Genomic DNA, 23,831 nt, shown 5'->3' with positions numbered 1-23,831 from the left:
TTTTGGGGAACTCACTAAGCATTTATGCTTACAGTTGTTATGTTATGTGTTTCAAGTACTAGTGATGAGCGCGGGAAGGCGCCGACATGATTCGTACACACACGCATTGGAGTTTATGTTGAGATTCCGGGGAGATGTTTTGTGATGATAACATTTGATACAATGTGTTTGACATTATTTTATGAGTGAATGAATGTTTTAAAAATGAAAAATTATTTTGGAAATTCACGTTGTTACAAGTTGGTATCAGAGCCTTGGTTTGAGGGATTCAGATGCATCTTCGGGCGTATCTGAACTCAAACTGAGGATTTGAGGAAAATTTTGATAATGAAGTAAAATGTTTGAAAAGAGTAAAAAGAGTTTTGAGACAAACAGAGTAGAGTCGTGTGTACGATCAGCCAGCGCCCGAACGGTGAATCCCTAAAGTACCCTTACATTATGTGTTATGAGATATGTTATGTTACATTATGCATGCTAGAGTAGGCTAGGTATACATATTAGGACTAGAGTGGCCTTATTTGTAATTCCTTAGCCTAGAAGATTTCTGCTGCTGAGATGCTTTGAGAGCGAGTAGATAGCAGTTAGGAGCTCATGAGAATAGAGTACTTGTAATCCAAGATCCAAGGAGGAGGACTTGGAGTGAATGCTGATGCGGTGTGGTCAGTAGTATTGGGCCCGTACTACTGAAGACACCGGATTAGTAGGCATTCCAAGTAAGAATCTTTTGGACAACGGAGGACAAGTAGGGTTGCGTCATAGAGTATGTGTATGCTCGATCGAGTCTCTGATAATTTTTGTTGTATTTCAGAGGTATCATGGTTGGGACTCGACACACACCTGAGAGCAGTGGTGTCAGCGACGAGGAGATCCGTCGATTGATTCATGAGGAGGTGGCTGCTGCCACCCGGGATGAGATTCCTGAGATGTTTGGGGACATCAAGACCACATTGATTGAGACTTTTGATGAGCGGTACGCATCGCTAACTGAGGCTGCTGCAGCTGCAGCTACTGCTGATATTGCTGCTGCCAGACTTCAGGGAGGTGACTCGTTGTTGTTCTGGGAGTTCAGCAACACAAAGCCACCAGAATTCGACAGGACGCAGGACCCGATTGCCGCTATGAGGTGGATCTCTGACATCGAGGGATGTTTCTATATGTGTTCTTGTCCAGAGCACTTGAGGGTTCGGTTCTCCTTGAACCAGCTCCGCCTGGGAGCGAAGGATTGGTGGAACTTCGTGACGACGAACTTCACTTTGGCTGAGATTTCCGAGGTGACCTGGGAGAGGTTCACCGCTATGTTCAGAGAGGAGTATGTTCCCCCAATGGAGAGGGAACGATTGATTCAAGAGTTCTTGACCCTTAAGCAGGGTACTGATTTTGTGGCAGTGATCACCAAAAAGTTTCATGAAACGACGATGTTTTGCCCTGAGCAGGTGTCATCTGAGTAGGCTCGTATGAGCCGTTATTTGAGCGTGCTGAGGAGAGATATTCAGGAGTTCGTGGCGAACTCGACTTACCGGACATTTGTTGAGCTTCAGGCAAATACCCAAAAGAGGGAGATTGAGTTGGAGACTCAGGTTAGGGAGGAGGCCGAGTCACAGAGGGTGGATCGGCGGTCGGCTCAATCTCAGCCGGTAGCCAAGCGGGCTAGACCCGCTGATTCGAGATCTGGGGGGGCGAAGGGTCGCACTTGTGGGAAGTGCGGTAAGAGTCACGAGGGGTCGTGCAGGGCTGGGGTGTGCTACAAGTGTGGAAATGAGGGGCATATCGCGAGGGATTGCCCCAAGGGATTTTCGGTTTGCTTTCATTGCAACTAGACCGGCCATCGGAAGGCCGAGTGCCCGCAGCTTCTTCAGGGATCAGCGCAGGGATCTGCGCCTACTGCTAGGGCTACCGAGGTTCGGCCGGTGAAGGTCGAGGCCACGAAGGCTCGTGGGAGAGCATTTCAGTTGACCGCGGAGGAGGTCTGTGCGGCGCCCGATGTTGTGGCTGGTATGTATTCTCTTTTCATCTTTTATTTGAGTTGAGTTTTTATGCTTATATGATGATATGCGTTGATACTTTTCTTGTGAGTTATGTGCCTGCGTTGGTATTATTTTACTCAGGTGCGAGTCGGTTGTTTGTTTCCGTAGCATTTAGTCAGCATATTAGTATCCGTCGAGAGGCGTTGGATCGGCCTCTGCGAGTTTCCATAGCTGATGAGCGAGCAGTGTACGCTTCGGATGTGATTCGAGGATGTGTCCTTGAGATCTTCGGTGTGGAGTTCCCGATAGATCTGGTTCCGATCGCGATGGGGGACGTGTGTGTTATAGTGGGTATGGATTGGTTGAGCCGATATGGAGCTGTGATAGACTGCGAGCGTCAATTGGTGACGATTCGAGACCCTAGTGGGGGAATTCTTATGGTGTACAGCGAGGGTACACGTACGGGGTCAGTATCTTGTTCGGCCGCCAGAGCGAGACAGAGTCTACAGCAGGGTTGTAGGGGATTTGTGGCATATGTGATGGATGTGAGGGTTGTTTCAGAGAGACCGAAGTCAGTTGATGAGGTTCCGATAGTGCGCGAGTTTCCGGATGTGTTTCCATAGGAGTTGCCGGGTGTGCCTCCGGAGAGGCAGGTAGAGTTCGGTATTGAGTTGGTTCCGGGAGTTGCGCCTATCACTAAGGTGCCTTATCGCCTTGCGCCGCCAGAGATGCAGGAATTGTCCTCGCAGCTTCAGGAACTGTTGGGGAAAGGGTTTATCAGGCCAAGCAGTTCGCCATGGGGGCGCCTATTCTTTTTGTCAAGAATAAGGATGGTTCGCTCCGGATGTGCATTGATTATCGTGAGTTGAATAAGCTAACAGTCAAGAACCGTACCCATTGCCAAGGATCGATGATTTGTTCGATCAGTTGCAGGGAGCATCTTGGTTCTCCAAGATCGATTTGAGGTTTGGTTATCATCAGGTGAGGGTGCGGGAGGAGGACGTCCAGAAGACAGCATTCCGGACTCGTTATGGGCATTACGAGTTTGTGGTGATGCCTTTCGGACTCACCAACACACCGACGGTGTTCATGGATCTCTTGAACAGGGTGTGCAGACCGATGTTGGATCGCTCAGTGATTGTGTTCATCGACGACATATTGGTGTATTCGAGATCCAGAGAGCAGCATGAGGAGCATTTGAGGGAGATCCTCGGAGTTCTGAGATCGGAGAGGCTTTATGCCAAGTTCTCCAAGTGTGAGTTCTGGTTACGAGAGGTTCAGTTTCTGGGGCACCTCATTAACCAGAATGAGATATTGTTCGATCCGGCCAAGATTGAGGCGGTTATGAGGTGGGAGGTGCCGAGATCACCCACCGAGATCAGGAGTTTTCTGGGTTTGGTCGGCTATTATCGGAGATTTATTAAGGATTTCTCCAAGATCGCCGTGCCACTCACCAAGTTGACCCGGAAGGGTGTTGCGTTTTCTTGGGGTCCGTAGCAGCAGACCTCATTCGAGACACTTCACCAGAAATTATGCGAAGCCCCAGTGTTATCCCTTTCGGAAGGGATGGAAGATTTTGTGGTATATTGTGATGCATCGATATCCGGATTGGGAGCGGTGCTTATGCAGAGGGGGCATGTGATAGCATATGCATCGAGACAACTTAATCTTCATGAGTCGAGATATCCCACTCATGATTTGGAGCTGGGAGCGGTAGTGTTCGCTCTCAAGATCCGGCGATATTATCTGTATGGGGTTCGGTGTACGATATACACGGACCACAAGAGCTTGAAGTATTTGATGGATCAGCCCAACCTGAATATGCGTCAGAGGAGGTGGTTGGATGTGGTAAAGGATTATGATTGTGAGATTCTGTACCACCCGGGCAAGGCTAATGTGGTAGCCGATGCATTGAGCCGTAGGGCGGAGGGCGCCCCAATACGAGATGTTTGTTTGAGATTGACAATGATGACCCCGGTGTTAGATGTTATTCGTGGGGCCCAGGCTGAGACTGTAAAGCCAGAGAGCCAGAAGAGAGAACGAGTTGTCGGGCTGGTATCGGAGTTAGTTACCGATAGCCGGGGGCTTATGACATTTCAGGGTCGGATTTGGGTACCGTCCGTGGGCGGCACGCGTACCATTTTGATGGAGGAGGCCCATTGATCGAAATTCTCGATCCATCCCGGGGCCACTAAGATGTATTTGGACTTGAAAAGGGATTATTGGTGGCCCTGTATGAAGAGGGATGTCGCATGGTTTGTAGAGAGGTGCTTGACCTGTTGCAGGGTGAAGGCTGAGCACCAGCGTCCACATGGTAAGCTGCAGCCATTAGAGATTCCCGAGTGGAAATGGGAACAGATTACCATGGATTTCATCACCAAAGTGCCAAGGACCACGAGGGGTGTCGATGCAATTTGGGTGATTGTGGACATGTTGACGAAGAGTGCTCACTTCCTGGTCATCAGTGAGAGCTCTTCCGCGGAGAAGTTGGCAGAGATGTACGTGAGAGAGGTGGTATTGCGGCATGGAGTGCCGATCTTGATTGTCTCAGATCGAGATGTACATTTCACTTCCAGATTCTGGAAGAAGTTTCATGAGGAATTGGGTACGAAACTGCATTTTAGTACCGCATACCACCCACAGACTGACGGGCAGAGTGAGCGGACGATTCAGACGCTCGAGGACATGCTCCAAGTATGTGTATTGGATTTCGGCGGGAGTTGGGACACGTATTTGCTCTTGGCGGAATTCTCTTACAACAACAGCCATCATTCGAGCATTGGCATGCCGCCCTTTGAGCTATTGTATGGGAGGAGGTGTCGGACCCCTATTTGCTGGGGAGAGGTTGGGCAGCGTGTGATGGGTAGTACCGAGATTGTACTTTAGACGACAGAGCAGATCCAGCAGGTCAAACAGAGGTTGTTGACCGCTCAGAGTCGTCAAAAGAGTTATGCGGACAGACGTCGGTCCGAGCTCGAGTTTTAGGTCGGCGACTTCGTGCTCTTGAAGGTCTCTCCTTGGAAAGGAGTGATCCGATTCATGAAGAGGGGCAAGTTGGGGCCCCGATATATTCGTCCTTTCAGGGTGATCGCGAGGGTAGGCAGGGTAGCCTATCATTTGGAGTTGCCAGCAGATTTGGGTCAGATTCATGACACTTTCCATGTGTCGCAGCTGCGAAAGTGTATAGCCGACGAGTCAGCAGTGGTTCCATTAGAGGATATTCAGGTGGATGCGAACCTGAATTATGCTGAGAGATCGGTGGCGATCAGGGATCGGAAGATCAAGGTTTTGAGGAACAAGGAAGTGCCTCTGGTGCAGGTCCAGTGGCAGCAACGGAAAGGGTCAGAGTTGACTTGGGAACCAGAGCGTGAGATGTGGGAGCAGCATCCGGAGTTGTTTGCAGAGTGAGACTTCGAGGGCGAAGTCTGATTCTAGTGGGGGAGAATTGTAACATCCGGTTTCTCAGGTATTATATTTTGTTCCTTCATTTTTTAATGTTGTGGGGAGACTCGGCGAGTTGGTGTCTAAACTCGCCGAGTATGGTCACAGAATCGTATGCGAGTTCACAGCTGGACTCGACGAGTCCACGTTGTTTAATAAAACCCTAATTTCTAGGGTTTGAGACCTATTTAAAGGGTCTTAGGGCCGTCATTTGCGGCCACCAACCCCCAGAGTGAAACCCTAAGTGATCTAGAGCGTTTGTGAGGAAGGAGAGGCCATTCTTGATCCTTTTGTGGGTGTTTTTGCAAGAAGGAAGTGATCAACGCAAGAGGAGGCTAAAGGAGGTGCGATTTTGGTGGTTTTTGAGCTCATAGAGACTGTATTGAGGTATTATTCTTGGACCTTATTCAGTTTTGATGTTGATTCTTTGTGTCAGGGTTTTCTAACTCTTTTGGAGGTTGATTAAGTAGAGCATTTGATCCCTTCTCGAGTTTGTGTTCTGGATCTGGACCCAAAGAGGTCCAGAGGCCTTAACCATTGGAGCTTTATGAGTCATTTTGGGAGCCATGAGCTTGGGATGTCATTTTTGGGGCTAAATCACCATTTTAGACCATTTAGATGTTATATGAGTGCCAAGGTCCAAACTTTATGTGAGTATCATGCTTGGGGAGGCCAAATCTATGATTGTATGGAACAGATCTGACCTCAGGAGTTGTATAGAGTTTGTGCATGGCATGAACTCACTGAGTCCGAAGAACAGACTCGGCGAGTAGTATGAAGATTGCCCGTTAATCACTCAGTGAGTGGACTTGCCGAGTTGGGGAATAACTCGGTGAGTCAGGGAGAGTCAGGGGGGACTAAGTTCAAGTGGAACTCGCCGAGTTGTTCCTGAGACTCGGCGAGTTGAGTCAGGGTGGCCCCGCGATTCATGCCAGGTGGAACTCGTCGAGTCAGGGGAAGAACTCGACGTGCCAAGAGGAGGACTAAGAGAGTCAGTGGACACATGTAGACTTGCCGAGTCGCCCTAGTGCACTCGACGAGTCGGGTCAAAGTTTGACCGTTGACTATGTGGGTTGAGTACAGTTGTATTTATGAGAGTATTTACTTTATGTGATTAGGCGGAGGCTAGATCACATTTCTACCGAGTCAAATACTTACCGAGACATCGAGGTGAGTCTTCTCACTATACGTTACCTAGAGTGGTATATTATGTAGACCAGAGGGTCTTTATGTGTTATGTATGAGATTATGTGCTATGTGTTATATGTATGTTGTATGATGTTATAGACCGGACCGAAGGGTCCAACGATACAGACCGGGCCGGAGGTCCCAACGAGCTATGACCGGACCAGAGGGTCCAACGAGCTACGGGACTGGAGGGTCCCGCTGAGACACATCGACCGAAAGGTCGTATTATAGCCTCGAATGGCGTGTTTGTTGTATGCGGTATTTTGGGGAACTCACTAAGCATTTATGCTTACAGTTGTTGTGTTATGTGTTTCAGGTACTAGTGATGAGCGCGGGAAGGCGCCGACATGATTTGTATACACACGCATTGGAGTTTATGTTGAGATTCTGGGGAGATGTTTTGTGATGATAACATTTGATACAATGTGTTTGACATTATTTTATGAGTGAATGAATGTTTTAAAAATGAAAAATTAATTTGGAAATTCACGTTGTTACAACAACAATGATACCTGAAACATTAAACACCCGGATAAGCATAAAGCTTAGTGAGTTCCCCTAACATACCCCGTACGATAAACATACAAACATGCATCGGGTCAACTCAGCCATCGGACTAGAATACCCAAGGTTTGTTGGCCTGCCACCTCAACCCAACCGATCTTCCAGAGCTTCCGTGCCTACGGCTTACTGCCGGCCAACACCGAGTATCTTGGCCTACAACACAAAGTAGAACCGCCTCAACCCACCACTAAAATATGTCAACATATAATCAAACAAGGATCAAGTAGGCATATAATACACACAAACAAAAATCATATAGCTCACTACTGCCTACTAGTCCTCTCACAGCACACAGTCCCGCTACCAGCTTACCTTTATGAAATGTGTAGCCATAAGTACCCAGAGGTAAGATAGCTACCCGAACAGATGATCTTACTCTAGAGCCACAACCAAACAAGGAATAGGCAATAAAGCCTAGATCAAGAGTTCTTAGGTTATCCTATATGACTACATACAGTCCCTAGGGCACTCCACTAGATGATAACCAATAAGCACAGATAACATACAGATCCAACGATGCAATACAACATAACAACATCCTATATAACAGAATATCGATCTAATAGATCACTACAGCATAACATTATCCTATATAACAGCATTCCGATCTAACAGATCGCTATAGCATAGCAACATACTCAACACCAAAATACAGATCTAACAGATCCCTGCAGCATACTCGATACCAAAATACATATCTAATAGATCCCTATAGCATAGCAACATACTAAATAGCAATACCTAAGAAATGCATGACCATATATAATCAGAGGTGAGATAGACATCCGGATAGGTGATCCTACTCTAGAACCACAATCAAATAAGGAACATGTAAAAGAGCCTAGATCAAGAGTCCTCAGTCTATCCTACGTGACCATATACAGCCCCTAAGGCATCCCTCTACTAACCGATAACCAAAACTAGTGGACCGAGGCCTTCGACCCACAGTACAATGGCTGTTTTATCAAACCTTAAATTTGCAACCGCCATCTGCATCTATTTATGGCGCACTTCTGGTGGATATTCTGCCAACAAATAACATCCAAGAACATCTACTCTTTTTGTTTCAACACCCTTCAACATAAACTTTACAAAAAGAAATTTGTGAGATTACAAACAAATCCCATATGTATATAAAAGAAAAAAAAAGTCAAATTGTAAAAGGAATAGTTAGAGAGAACCAACCTGTCATTGATTGAATTCCATAGTCGATATCAGTCCTTCAATATTGTTCTGCAATTATGTAACCAAAATTAATAAAATTAAGAAACGGCAACGAAGCAGGAGGAACCGACAAACAGAACACACACAAAACACAGACATAGTGGAATGAATTCAGATCGATATTATGTGAGTATCCGAATTTTTGATTTAGGTTTTAGCCTTTTAGGGTATTTTACCTGGCCCGTATCCGGTGTATATAACAACGAAATTCAGGGTTGTAAGTAGGAACTCCATTGTTGTAGATCCCTCTGATGTGAATAGCAGTCAGAATCGAGCTATTGATAGGACAAAAAAATAACAAAAAATGAATAACAAATCAGAGCATGTTTTGAACAAACCTTAGGCTTGAACCAGAAGAAGAAAGGAAATCAGGCGAAAAGCCCTACTTTTGACATAGACCAAGAGATGATTGGTGTATGTATCCTGTCACAACATCTAGAGTTAAAAGATATTGTCTATGACATATAAATTAATAGCTCATACATACTATACGTCATAAATATTAAAGGGTGGAATGGAGAACAACCTTTGAAGAAACCATAATCGGGATGAAAGAACAATTAGAACACATCTGAGTGAAGGAGGCGGTGGTAGAGTAGAAGACAAAGAGTTAGACATTATTAGTTACCTGATTCGAGATGAAAACACCGGAGGCGGAAGAAATCGAAGCGAGCAGCTTGGAAGAAGGGAGGCGGAGTTCTGTGCTTTACCCACCAACGTTGGGGATTTTAAAACCCTGAAAACATTCCTAAAATGAAAGCGAAAACAAAGTTGGCAAACCGGAGGCTGAAATCAATGTACAGACAGTAGGAAGCAGTTGGAATAGATAAGGGAAGATAGGGAACCCGAACAAGTATGTTAGCCGATGAGGAGACGAAGAAGAGGTTGCTGATACTGTAGAAGTTGAAGCGAACGATTCTCAGAAGAAGAAGCTATGTGACAATGAGTAACGGAGGTGAGGCTGACGGTTGCTTAGATGGTTTTCATCAGGACGATATAAAGGGAAGTGTGGAGAAGGAGGCGTGGGAAAACGGCACTAGTGGGTGTTGGAGGCATCGGTGCCGTCGAAAGCCACCGGTGAAGGGGGAAGTTTGTTTGTGAGAAGCAATGTATCAGAGGTTTCTGGAACGAATGAGAAACAAGAGAAGGAAAATAGGATACTATCGGTATACGAAAGAAATAGGGGCGGTGATGAAAAAACCTGGTGATATGGTATTGGATATGAGAAGCGGTGGATTATAAATGGAATATACGTGTCTATGTCACACCGAGTTTTATGTCACGTATCCACAAAAGAATACACATATTGGCAAAAAAAAATGTCGCTCTATAAAAACTAAGAACAATTGTAAACAACTCCATAGACAAAGGACCAAAACTACCAAAACCTTTGCAACTTAACTATAGCTAAGGAAAAAGTGTATATATATATATATATATATATATATATATATATATATATATATATATATAGAGAGAGAGAGAGAGAGAGAGAGAGAGAGTTAGGTTCATATATAAACCTTAATTATTGTGTGAATGTGTGAACCAATGAGAATTTAGAAAAACAATAAATGATTAATTAAACAAGTAAAAGGTAATTTTGGAAGTTTAAATATAATTATTGACTAACCAAAAAATGAGGTCGTATATTTTCCTTAAATCATGGTTTCGGTTACAAACATGCAAGAATACCAATTACTTTATTTTGTTATATATTAACTACTGTTTTTGATTGTATAGACCATGTTAAATTATTCTTCAAACCATTTGCAGTTAAATTTTTTTTTCTAGAATGTTAATAGTATTCTTAGAGAATATTAGTTGTGGGCACTGTTAATGGATATCGATCCAAAAAAGTTGAAACAGAAAGAATTTTAGGTCTTGTATTCTTCAAGAATTATTGAATTCTCAAAGAATTCGTCAGTTATAACAAATTAATCATGTTACAGACTTTTTTATTCAAACTATTATTTTTGATAATATATGTTGTACTATACCATATTCTTAAAGAATACACAAACAATAATAAACAAAATTGAAATACAAGAACGAAGGTAGCACTCATTCTAAAAGAATATACTTCAATTGATGGTATTAAAAAATTTAATCATGCTAAATGATGAAGTTATTCTTAAAGAATTTAAATATGCAGAATATATTATGTCATATTTTTAAAGAACGCACGGATAGTATTAAACTTTTCTTTTCACAAAAATTGTGGTTGCAATCGGTTACAAAAATTCATTTAATACATTCCTTATTGAGAATTAATCAAAATATAAATTTTGTCTTTATAATAATTTTTTTTAATTTCTTATTAAAAAGAAATGTTTATGTGTGTTGTGTTCCATTGTAATTATGGTATACCATATAATCTTAGCCATATACACATCTAAATCTAATGGTCAAAAACTTGTTATACACTCACACAATATATATCATTCACATTTAATCATAACCCTATATATATATATATATATATATATATATATATATATATATATATATATATATATATATATATATATTGCATTACTTCAATTATCCCCCACCAACAAATTCAATTTCTTGACATGGCCCACATACATGCATCATCTCCCCCATGCTTTGGCTTAGCTTATGTAGGGGTACCTTAACTCACCTTGTATCCTAAAAATTCTTACATAGAAGATATTACTTAATGAATCGCATCAGCTTATGTTGTATCGCTTATTCCCATGGTTAAAATAAAATAAGAGTACAATAAAGTTCCCAACGATTGTAGATATACACTTAGACATATATAATTTTATCACATAAAAATTAGGGGGAGCAAAAACCGAACCGCAAACCAAAAAAACCGAAAAAAACCGCATAAACTAAAACCGAAAAACCGAAACCGAAATGAAAACCGATGATGCGGTTTTTTAGTTTTGCCAAAACCAAAAATATTCGGTGCGGTGCGGTTTCTAGTATAGCAAAAACCGAACCGCACTGCATATATATATATATATATATATATATATATATATATATATATATATATATATATATATATATATATTAAGTGTTGATATTTGTAAGAACAAGAACTTATGGCAAATAAAATTTCTATAAATATAAATATCTATCTTATCTATCATATGATAAGATGATGATTGTATATTTTCAAGCATACAGTCAATAGTATTTACAAGAACAAATAATGTTTATGATATTTTTTAACATTTAAATATTAAAAGTACTAGTGATGATAGTATCATTTTTATGAATACATTAATTGATATTATTGCATGTATATGTGAAACAAATGTTATATTAAATTCGTATTATGTTCAAGCATTAAAAACATGTTGGATGAGTGGTTATGTAATTTGATTTTAAACCAACAGGTGGTGGTATCGGTTAATCTCCAAAAAAATGATTAGCACTCCTCATATGAGTCAAAGTAACTCGCCGAGTTAATTGAGTTTTAGTAAAAAGGCAAAATGAAAACAAAAAAAAAACTAACAAAAAACCGCAAAAAAAACTGAATCGCAAAAAACCGCATAAAAACCGAACGGTGCGGTTTCTAAATTTCAAAAAACTAAAGTTGCAGTTTTCGGTTCGGTTTTGGACAAAAACCACACTAAACCGCACCACACTCACCCCTAATAAAAATCATATGATATATCCTCGTAATCACATATATGAATCAAGAATAGTTACCTAATGGTTAAATGGCATCATAGAAACTTCTTTTTTCCTTCTTTTTCCAGCCTGACGTAGCCTTGCCTCTTCTTTTTCTGGCCAGCGATCAAGGATACACAACAATAGAACTCATCCCGTCCCCTTTAGGTTCTGATAACCTTGCTCAAATACATGATTGTGTCGCATGTCTCTTGTTGTAGATGTTCGCCAGAAGTAACATCCTCCAAAAAAAAAAAGCCATCTCTTTCTACTTGTCGACAATGAAACAACCCATATGGAGGAGTGTATCCGCTACTTTTTTCCTAGTGTCGAGGAACGATAGTTGAGTCGTCGGCATTGAAATGGAAGGAGATAAGATATGCGTACGTTTCCTTCTTTTGGGAGAGCCATTAGACAAGTTTTTCATTCTTGGTCCCCCTAACGTTCTTCATAATGGCACCTTTACCCCCAAAACACTAAATTCAATACTTTCATAAATATCACTTTAACCCCTAGACCTTATTTATACCTTATGTGGATTGTATACCTTTAAATTATTAAGTAATTCTTTTAAATATTAATTAACATTGATTTTAATTAATTTATTAGTTTTATAACTCAAAATCGAAACAACTTTACGAAAACAAATATACCTTTAATGGAAACTAACATTGTTGGCGGTAGGATTTTTGGGTCGTTATAATATTGTAACATTGTGTTTGCAATGCACCTATTAAACAAACCATGTTATGATTCAGGTATCACTTGTCACGAATTAGATATGAACCAATCAAATCATGTCATGTAGTCACTTTTAGAGACTTACACCATGAGGAATGTGCATGGACACCAGTCATACACCTGAGATGCCTTTAATATGTATGGAGCACCTTCTCACAAAGTAAATACATTTGTGCAACCAAGAGCCCCTTATCACCAATAGAGCACCTTTGTATGACCAAGAGCACTATTAGACATATACGACACCTTTTAGAGGTGTCATCGCATCCATAGGGCACCTTCACACTCTATGGGGTGCACCTCTAGGGCGTATCTTCAGCCTTGATGCACCTAAAGGTGCAAACCCTTCATGGGCTCACTCCTTGAGCACATCATCATCGTCATATCATCTAGAGCACCCTTTGATCACCTAGATCACATTTGATCACTAAGAGCGCCTTTTGATCGTCTAGAGCACCCTTTTATCACCTAGAGCACATTTTGATCACCTAAGTACCCTTTGATCACCTAGAGCCCAAGCCACATTTTAACAGTCTCATCATTGACTTGAGTATTCTCCAAGCTATATAAAGTATAAACCAAGAACTTCCTCTCTCTTTTCTTCTAATTTTCCCCGAAAGGGACTTAACACATACAAACTTCAACCGTATCTTTGTTATCTCAATTACTATATTATCTAGCACATAGGCATCTAAAAGATAGTAACTGAGCAACTCCAGAACACTAGCTACATCTAATGCCAGAAGTGATCCCAACCCCATATTTACAAAAGATATGGTGCATTATATGATGAGATTGCCAATGGATGGGTTGGATGTTAATATGTTGCCATCTTTGAAAAAGGTAATGTTGTTCTTAAAGAATGAAAGGGACAATATTCAGAAAAAAGTATAGCAGTGAAGCATATTTGAAAAAGGTCATAAATACAAAAGAAGACAATTTGATGTTCATGCTAAATTTCCTTACATTGTTCACTAATACCTTTATAGAGTCGATGTTGATACGAACTAATCAAGTGAAGGTGGTTGAGAAGTTGGTGTTGGTGGGTGACTTTGAGAAGATTGTCTGGTGTAAATATATGTTGGACTCTTTAGTTACAAGGAAGGCTTTCTGGAAAGGGATGATTGATTGGTGTAAATATATGTTGCATTGTTTAATCAAGTGAAGATGGTTGAGAAGTTAGTGTTGGTAGATGAATTTGTGAAGATTGATCAATGTAAGTAGTTGGCTTAAGATGTAGGGTTTTGGGTTGTGGCGGATTCACATTACAACCAATACATGGTTACGTCACTACTTATCGACGTGGAACGCATGGTGCTTAGCCAAAAACCCCAATTCTCAATCTTATTTAAAATCAACGTGAAATTAATTCGTACATGGAAAGTGGATGTTACATTAGCATTATGAAAGAATATAATATAGTGGATGTGGTTGTGGTTGTCACTATTTAATGAAACAAGCATGTAAATAGTTTTTTATAAGTGTAATTCTCTATGAATATGAGTCATTTGGAACATCCTTTGTTGCCTCGAGAACCTCTTTCTTTAGAACGACCAAGAACTAATAAGCCTTCACCTTTTGAGTTGCTTGCTATGTTTAAAGATACCATCTTTTTCATCTTTTCTTTTGATTAGAAAGTTTCATAAAGTCCATATAAGGTAATGGGTTGTTTGATAGTTACTAATTGAATCAGATCTTACTGAGAAAGAAGTCTAACTGGGTTGTCTATATCTGACTGAAACCACATTGTTTGATTATACGTCTGACTGATTATGCTAAATGATAAAAATGACCATTTTGTCCTTAAATTTAAAATACATTATTTTATCATATTAATTTCATAATTCTATTTTGTTAATTTCTCATTTAGCTTTTACCAATTATTTATTATAGCTGTCACTCTTGCAATTTTTTACTTTGTTTATCATTTATTTGTTAATAATTAATTAGCAATTTTTTACTTTGTTTATCATTTATTTCTTAATAATTAATTACAAAACAAAAACAAATCACGTCAATCCCATCACACCTAAACTCTCTTTTTTATATACTTCCTTACCTTTATGGAAACCTAAACCAAAAAACTCATCTGCCAACGATATCACCGTCAACCATCAAATCCCTCTGTCTCCTACCCCTATTCTAGTCGTCGTGTCTATATCATGGAGGAAGATCCAAACATTTGGATTTGAGTTCCAACCTTACAGATTTTGATTTCTGATGAAAGATTCAAACATTTTTATTTTGAAATTTTGGGATTTTTGGTATGTGTTATCATGGAGGAAGATCGAAATCTAAACTACTCTCATTTCTGAAGCTCTCTATGACATCGAACTGAGTCCACGACCTTAAGACGGCGACATGGTGCTCTCCGATTTTAGATATGCTAGTAATTGTATCGACAGAAACTTCGTCCCTTTGAATTTTGAGTTTTATTGGCAGGATCGATGGGTAAAATGGGGGGCAAAGCATGTCTTTTTTCTTCATTTAGTCGGTCAGCTTCTTTTTTTTGTTGTACTGAGTCAGTCATTTTTATGGACCGAGTCAGTGTTATGTGTTGGGTCAAATACAAATCAAATGCTTTGACCGGACCTAGTCAGACAAAATCGTCTTACCCGACCTGTCAGCACCGAATCAAACAGCCAATAGTGTATCACAGGTATAAGAATAGTACCCTTTAGGTTTGAATATGAGCTTCAGAGAAAATATAAAAGAATCTAACAAAGGTCTTCCTTATCCTACGTAATTTCCAAAGTTGTCAAATTAGACACGATCTCCTTGAAATCAAATAGTATGTGGCTAACTATATTACCACCTTCTTATAGTTTATGTACGAAGGGAGTGTTTGGGATTGCTTTTTAACCTAAAAAGTCATTTTTAATAAAAGGATTTTTTTGTCTTATAGTTTTTTGCAAAAGAAGAGTTTTTAAAATGTATTTGGATTATTTTTGAGGAGCAAAGGCTAAAATGCCAAAAATCACAAAAAGTCACAATTTGTGGCTTTTAAAATCACTCATTTTTCTTCTTGCCAAGAAGTCATTCTAAAAGGACTTTTAGAATTGGCAAACACTTTTTCAAACTTTTAACTTTTTAGAAAAACTAAAAGTTCAAAAAGTCATTTTGAAAAGTAATCCCAAACACCCTCGAAAAACTTTTTTTAGATGGATCTTACTAATAATATATTTCTTCATGAGATTGATTTTAGCTTTAACCAAATAATAGTTTTAGTTCCTTCATTGAGTATTTCTTGGAGAATATTATTGTAAATGTGTAATCAGATTTGAGTTAAGGCACTGCGATCCTTCACTCTCGGCGGGAATCCAAGTAGCTTGGAATTTTAATCCAAAAGAATCTAAAGCATCTTTAATAGTCCTCTTGAGCCAAAATATATTTCTCATCGTCACTTTCCAAAAGAAAAACCTAGTGCAATAATCCAGAAGTGGAAGGTGATACTTGACAATAGCCATGAAAAAGTTGAATTTATATAACCTCTAAAAGACTAATGGAGAAAAGACACGAAAAGGGCACATGTTTATTGGCATCACTAGTGTTGATGGTAGAGGCAGTGGTGGTTGTGGTGGCGGGTGTTAAAGGCAGCAGTGGTGGTGGTGGGTGCGGGCGGTGGCAATAGAGGTGGTGGTGGTGATGATAGAGTTAGGAGTAACAACGGTAGTGGTTGGGTGGTGGTGTAGGTGGTGACGGAGGTTATGGGTGGTGGTGGTAGTGGTGTCGGCGACGGTGATGGTGGTGGTGGTAATGGAAGTGGTTGTAGTGATGGGTGGTGGTGGCAGTGGCGACGACATCAGTGGTGTTGGTGGTGGGTGGGTGGCAGAGGTGGTGGTGGTGGATGGTAGTGGAGGTGGTGGGTAGTGGTGGTTAAGATTGTGGTGGAGGTGGTCGCGAGTAGTGACGGAGGTTTTTCATATTTAATGTTAAAAATGAAAAGGGTAATATAGTAATCTTCAAGGAATTTGAATTTCTTTATGGTTTAAATGGAATTTATTTTCCCTCAATGGAAGGAAAGTTAGACACATTTAGGAATCCAATTCCATCTCAAAACTTGAACCAAACATAGGAAAGTGATAGGAATTAAATTCCAATTCCAACGAAACCAAACAAACCTTAAAATTTATAAATCATTAACATGGTGAACAATGTATTACTACCCGATCTGACTTCTTTTCATGCAGCTTTGTGATACATTATATAACGATATTACACATGTTTTTTTCTCCTCCTATCTCGCCACTAAAATTGAAATCGATTGCCCATTCACGGAGCCATTTTCCAGATTATCATCTCTTGCTGAATCTGGGTCATGCCTCTCAATGAAGAAAGCTGGTCGTTTTGGTTCAGGTAGATGCATATTTTCATTTGTGAGCATAGAAATAACTTCTGACATGGTGGGTCTAATCATAGCATGATCTTGAACACACAACAGACCCACATGGATGCACGTCATTACTTCCTTGGGAGTGCATGAATCTTCCAGTATTGGATCCATCAACTCCAAACCTCTGCCTTCATTCCACAGTTCCCATGCCTGAGACATTTTATTCATCATATATAGAGATGTTAATCAAATGAAGAAACTCAAATAACTTACAAGCCCTAGAAGGTTGAGTGGGTGTTCCACATCATAGGTCCCATGATTCATCTTGCTGCTTACAATTTCAAGCAACAAAACACCAAAACCAAACACATCCGTCTTTGTTGAAACAGAGCCTTCTAACATATACTCCGGCGGCATATAACCACTGTATATCCAATCAAGAGTCACTGGTTAAGTTGTTTTTGTAAGGGACTCATATTAATTCACAAAAGACAGGTTATATATGGACTCACCGAGTTCCAACGACTCGACTTGTATTTGCTTCAGACTCATTGATCCCAAATAACTTAGCCATACCAAAATCTGATATTTTTGGCTTCAGGTAGTCATCTAGCAAGATGTTACTTGCTTTCAGATCTCTATGGATAATCCTCAGCCTTGAAAACCTATGGAGATATAGGAGTCCATGAGCAATGCCATCAATGATTACAAACCGGGTATTCCAATCCAGTAATCCTTTCTTCCTCGGATCTGTTAACAAATAATTAAATGAGTAGCAGCAACCAAAAAACAGTCAAGATCATACACAATTAAATGAAGCAAATATTTATTGGATCATCTTACCAAATAGAAAGGAGTCCAAGCTTTTATTAGGCATATACTCATATACAAGAATTTGCTCTTTCTTCTCAATGCAACACCCTATAAGCTTGACAAGGTTCGTGTGTTGAAGTTTGGCTATGAGTTCGGTTTCATTCTTGAACTCCTTGATTCCTTGTTCAGAGCCTCTTGAAAGTCGTTTCACGGCAATCTCCTGCCCATCAACTAATTTTCCCTGTGAAATTAATCCATCACATGCATCAGCTTTTATCTTGAATCTTCTTAAGTGGAATGTCTTAGAAAGTTTACCTTATAAACTGCTCCAAAACCACCCTGCCCTAGCTTATTAGTGTTTGAGAAATTGTTTGTGGCAGATGAGATGGTTTGAAAGGTGAAATAATGCAGCTCAGGGTTGATCTTCATATCTGTTTGTATATTTTTGTACAAGCGCCTCAACTGATGCAGAAACAGCCTTTGGATTTTCTTTGCTTTTAAAAAACCAAACAGCATGGCATCTCTAGCAGTTTCCCCTAATTTGTTTATATAGAAAAAGTGGTTGGTTAGAATGTCTATTTTTGAAGTCCATATTCTCTTTCATCTGTAACATAATTAAAATCCCAAAATTCTTTAATCAGTACTCTTTAAAACATACAAACAATAACAATGCCCCATTCCCCACAAGAATAGGGTAAGATGTAGGACTGCTTCCAAAGTTCTTTCATCAGTTTATAACTTGTTAATATATTGAAAGTACAAAGGGTATGATTGTATCTTGTAGGTATACATTGGGGTTTGGGGCCATTATATATAGAGCGTTTCTTTATCAAGTTTTTGTAATGATGGACAGCATAAATAATATTTGGATCTAAGGGGAGATTAAAAAAGTTAAGTTCATACTTCTAATATGCAGCTTCTTGCATACGAGATAGCATGATAGGAGTAGAGCAAAAGATACAATCCCGGTGATCAACAAAATCCGGTTCCTCTTCTTCCGCTTCTTCATCTCATCATATTCTGCATATCAAGAAAACTAACTCTCCTTTTATGTATAGGTAACCTTTTGCTGGTTATTAATTTGCAGCAAATGCCAGCATATAATTATTCTTTACTAACAAAATGTAGAACCACTATACTAGTATTAGGGTTCTTTTGTCCCACCCAACAAAAGAAAATTTAAATAAAATAAATTTATTGGCAAGAAAAAACGATTATGTCTAGTAAAGGATAGCTCATGATATAGTGTGAGTTATATATAGGTGATATATAGTGTGAGTGTTCAGCTAGCAAGTTCTTCCTTCCAATATTATGTTTCTATATAAATTGCAGCAACTGCAGTCACCTAGCCTACGATGCACAAAACTTTTATCTGTATATATAGTACTATTATGTTGCAAGAAGTTGTCCTTTAGATAATAAATATGTACACTTGATTTGGTTAGACAATAATCAGTTATCATGAGCTAGCTACCCTAATTAGACATAATCTTTTTGTCCAGTCCAGTACTATAACTTAAATATAGAGGTTCTACATTTAACATGTTTGTAGTAACTAGTAAAGAAAAGTTATAAGCTTTATTTTATACTATTTACTTAATTACTAACCACCATAATAACCAGGATGACACACAATGACCTTGGATGGGCTATCTTTGGTTTCCTCTCGATATTTCACTGTCCTACTATTAAAAGTCTTGCACCCTGCCCCATCTGCGGTTGCATAAGTAAAGGCCATGCAAGAACAATTTCTCCAGCATAGTCTTTCACAATCATAAACAGTCAAGTTATGGCTTTCATCATATTCATACTCATCCCCATATATATATTGGCCATAATAATAACTCTCGAAAGAACAATATTTCCGGCAATTCATCTCTTCAAGGACGTCAGATTCAGCACAACCAGCGACTTTGATTGAGCTACACTGGACGTCTAAGTTTACACTTGAACCCTTAAGCTGACCGTTTAAATACATGGTCAGAGATGGCGATGAATCGTAGGTTTTTGTTAGATATGTGAACGATTGCTCTGTCTCATTAGATACATAGTAGAGGTGGACATCGGGAGAAAATTGTAGACCAGTGTTCTCGAACCCACCATTCTTCCAAGAGCCGCTCCTCCAATGGACATTCCCTCTCCTCAGGATCACCATTTCCATTTGACCTGATGTCGCATTTGGGTCTCCTGTTAATGTAAAAGACCCTTCGGCTGGTAACGTTTCACTCCTCCAAGAAGTGAGTGACCATCGATGGCCAGTCTTGAGATTAATCCCCAGTTTCATCCCAGGAAGAAGGGTGTCTGTTGGGTAATCAAAGCTTTGCCATAAAACCCGCTTAACTGACCCATCTGGATACAGTTCTTGCAACACGAAATTTCCAGTATCCAACAGTTTAGCACTTGCGTTGCGTGTTATTGGAGGACTACTGAAGATATCAACAACAGTGCCTCCACCAGATAAAATGCTCAGCTTGCCATGGATATCTATCAGGAGTTCGCCGTATATATCTGTGATCGGATTGTTTCTGTTTGCTACCCAAACCGGCTTATCTTTCAAGTACAACTTATCATATCCGTCAGAAGTTCTTTTTAGGGTGTTGTAATTGTAGAATATCCCTAAATAAGGTTTTATGCTACTGCCGAAGCTAAAGAACTTCAAACAAAATACCTTCTTTGGTGAAATCAGTTCATCCCAGTCGGTAAGATGTTGACCTTGTTGTAAGGTATGTGTTTCTGCGTAACAATGATTGCAGAAAAAATAGCAACATAAGGCTGTGAGGATGAGGAATATACTTTTGCAATCTGCCATTATTTTAAGGAAGCTAACTGTTAAAGTGGAGTGAGAAGATGTGATCTGGTTGAACACAAAATCTCTAAAATCTCTAACAGTAGTTAAGGGGGGTCAAAAGTCACAAAAGTAACGGTTTAAAATATCTTTGGATGGAAAAGTTGCTTTTGAGTGACAAAAGTCCCAAAAGTCATGATTTTATGATTTTTAAAATCAAAATTTTTTCTATTGTTTAAAAGTTGTTTTAAGAATTTTTCAATTTGACAAACATCTTTTGAATTTTTCTAATTTTTTAGAAAAATGAAAAGTATAAAAAATTGTTTTTTAAAGCAATCCCAAACACCCTCTAAGTAATCATTATTATATTACGTAGTAGGTGTAAAACCCGTATATTACACGAGTAGATTAAAAAAAATATATCAAAGTTTAAATATTAAGAATTTTTTTAAATAAATAGACATATTCTAATAAATAAATAGAACCACTATTAAAAAGATCATCAATAATATCAATGATTGTTTTGTCATATTCATTAAATTTATTATCATATTCAATGTATTTTAATATATCATATAGTATTTTTTAAGATTCTTTGTATTTATTATCACATTAAATATATTTAATACTTTACATATATAAATTTAGTATTATGTGTCATATTAATTGATTTAATTTAAAAAACCACAAAATGACATGTGGATTTAAATTTAATCAAAAAATTTATAAAATTACATGTGACAAATATAATGAAAAGATAACATTTGCCAAAATGATCTTTCATTTATTCTAGACACTTTGACTTGGCCTTCTATAACTCCTGTTTTAGTAATTATTATTATATTATGTATAATCTAGTCTAGACACTTTTATTGACTTGGCCTTCCACAACTCCTGTTTTACGTTACATATAGTCAATAAGTCAACCTAAATAGACAATTCTTTTGTCTTTTTGTTTTCCAAAGGTTGCCATAGCTTTCTGACCCATTCTTTACGGTCTAGTTATATACTAGCAGTTGCATAGACACATAAGTATGATATTTGATACAGGAAACAGTTAGGTGTTTCTTTTGATGGCTAATTTAAATTTTATAATTTATATAATTAAAAAAACACACACTAATTACATAGGTGGATCTAGGGTGAGCATTTGGATCTTTGGATGGGACCTGGATCTGGATCTGGACCTGGTAAGCCTCAACAGTCTGGTCCAAGGTCCATCAATTTCTGCAAAAATAGATCTGGTCCACATGCTCACTTTTACGTCTATGAACCAGGCTCAACAGGTCTGGTTCAAGGTCCAACAATTTCTGCAAAATAGGTCGGTCCAAATGTTCATTTTTACGTCCAAGAACCGGGAACCGGACCTCGACCTGCTAAGCGGTAAGCCTCAACAGGTTCGATCCAAAGGTCTATCAATTTCTATAAAATCGGTTCGATTCAAGAGTCGGTCCGGTCCGGTTCAACAACTAGGTGTTTCTTTTGATGGCCAATTTAAATTTTATAATTTATAAATTAAAAAACAAATTACATGGGTGGATCTAGAGGGAGCATTTGGATCTTCGGGTCAGACCTGGATCTGGATCTGGACCTGGTAAGCCTCAACAGTCCGATCCAACGTCCACCAATTTCTGCAAAAATAGGTCCGGCCCAAATGCTCACTTTTACGTCCATGAACCAGGTTCATGCTCAACATGTCCAGTTCAAGGTCCACCAATTTTTGCAAAATAGTTATGGTCCAAATGCTCACTTTTACGTCCAAGAACCGGGAACCATACCTCGACCTGGTAAGCGGTAAGCCTCAACAGGTCCGGTCCAAGGTCCATCAATTTCTATAAAATCGGTCTGATTCAAGATCCGGTCCGGTCTAGTCCAATGTTCACCCATAGGTGGATTGATGCTGTTACATAAACGCCTCACCTCAGTTTGCCAAGTTTAACCCCTCCGGTTTATGTAAAATATTTTATTTCACATTTTCTATGTTTAATTTAAACTGTAATGCAATTTAATTATCTACAATACCATAAAGGTACAAATTACATAGGTAGGTCCATGTAAATTACATAAGAACTAGTATTTGAGTTCGCGGGTTGTTATGTGTTTTCATACGTATTAGGCATGAGAATTGATTAGCCAGTATATCATATCACAGCTTCCTAAAAAACTAAAAGTTTAAAAGAAATGAGCGCTAGATGATTTTATCAAAAGTTGAGAAGAGTTTAGGGACTATTTTTATAAGTTGTATGGTTTTTGAATAATCCATAAAAATGTAAGACCATTACATAGACTAGAATACAATGGTATAAAAGCAAAGACTAAAAATGACAACAACCAAAATGCAAGGACTAAAGTTCGACAAAAAAGAGTATGCCGCCACTTCAACCTAGCTAGATTAAAAAAACACGTAAACATACACAAAATTTATATCGAAACATAAATAAACGTATATTTATACCGACAAGTACATAAAAGAATGACACATACATAAAAAAGCAAATAAATGATTTGGTGGGATGGACAGACGTAGTGGCGGATAAAATTGGTTATTTTATGTTAACGAACGAAAATTATTAAAGACAACCAAATTATATATACTATGGGGGTAAACACAAAAGTTTAGAAAATGGAGATTGTAAGAGTCACATTTTACAAAGCTCAAAGTTGAGGGGTCAAAGTAACATTTTAAAAACAGAGAGATAGAAAAAGTTTAAAAAATGAAAGAGTGAAAGTGACATTTTACAAAATGAAGGGGTTGCAAGTGACAACTTATACAAACTCGAGGGATTGAATATGTCACGATGTAATATGAAGTGTGTATTATGCACATGTACAATGTGCTTTATAAAGAGCATTTTTAACTAGTAGCGAAGTCAGAATTTCGGGATAAGGAGGCATACATCATAATAAGATAATAACTTTGTTTGATTATATATATATATATATATATATATATATATATATATATATATATATATATATATATATATATATATATATAGTTTAATAATATTATTATTGTAGTTCATAAACATTTTCTTTTTGTTTGAAAAAAAAAATCAATAGTTTTATAGACTAATTTACCTCATAGTTATAAAAAAATCATATGATCAATCATAATAAAATTATTTAT

At 38.8% G+C, this 23,831-nt stretch overlaps 1 protein-coding gene and 1 long non-coding RNA gene across 2 annotated transcripts; both read right to left on the bottom strand.

The window, feature by feature from the left end:
* Positions 1–6,981: 6,981 nt before the first annotated feature.
* Positions 6,982–12,435, bottom strand: LOC145067814 (uncharacterized). Its single transcript, XR_013688893.1, has 6 exons — positions 12,069–12,435; positions 8,720–8,804; positions 8,558–8,629; positions 8,343–8,390; positions 8,128–8,243; positions 6,982–7,310 (listed from the first exon to the last, which is right to left on the bottom strand). It is a non-coding gene; the product is annotated as an uncharacterized LOC145067814 (long non-coding RNA).
* A 4,443-nt stretch (positions 12,436–16,878) lies between these two features.
* LOC145077120 (G-type lectin S-receptor-like serine/threonine-protein kinase At1g67520) lies at positions 16,879–20,803 on the bottom strand. Its single transcript, XM_079022923.1, has 7 exons — positions 19,525–20,803; positions 18,820–18,936; positions 18,232–18,452; positions 17,947–18,157; positions 17,616–17,853; positions 17,377–17,527; positions 16,879–17,313 (listed from the first exon to the last, which is right to left on the bottom strand). Exons 1-7 carry the CDS (start codon positions 20,723–20,725, stop codon positions 17,008–17,010), a joined length of 2,445 nt encoding a protein of 814 aa, XP_078879049.1. The 5' UTR covers positions 20,726–20,803; the 3' UTR covers positions 16,879–17,007.
* Between the last annotated feature and the right edge of the window lie 3,028 nt (positions 20,804–23,831).

This window comes from Lactuca serriola, chromosome 1, assembly GCF_051521515.1.
Source record: "Lactuca serriola cultivar US96UC23 chromosome 1, Lser_US96UC23_V15, whole genome shotgun sequence".
Classification (NCBI taxonomy): Eukaryota; Viridiplantae; Streptophyta; class Magnoliopsida; order Asterales; family Asteraceae; genus Lactuca; species Lactuca serriola.
Note: the sequence above shows the minus strand (reverse complement) of the source record. Positions and strands in the feature narration are given on the sequence as shown.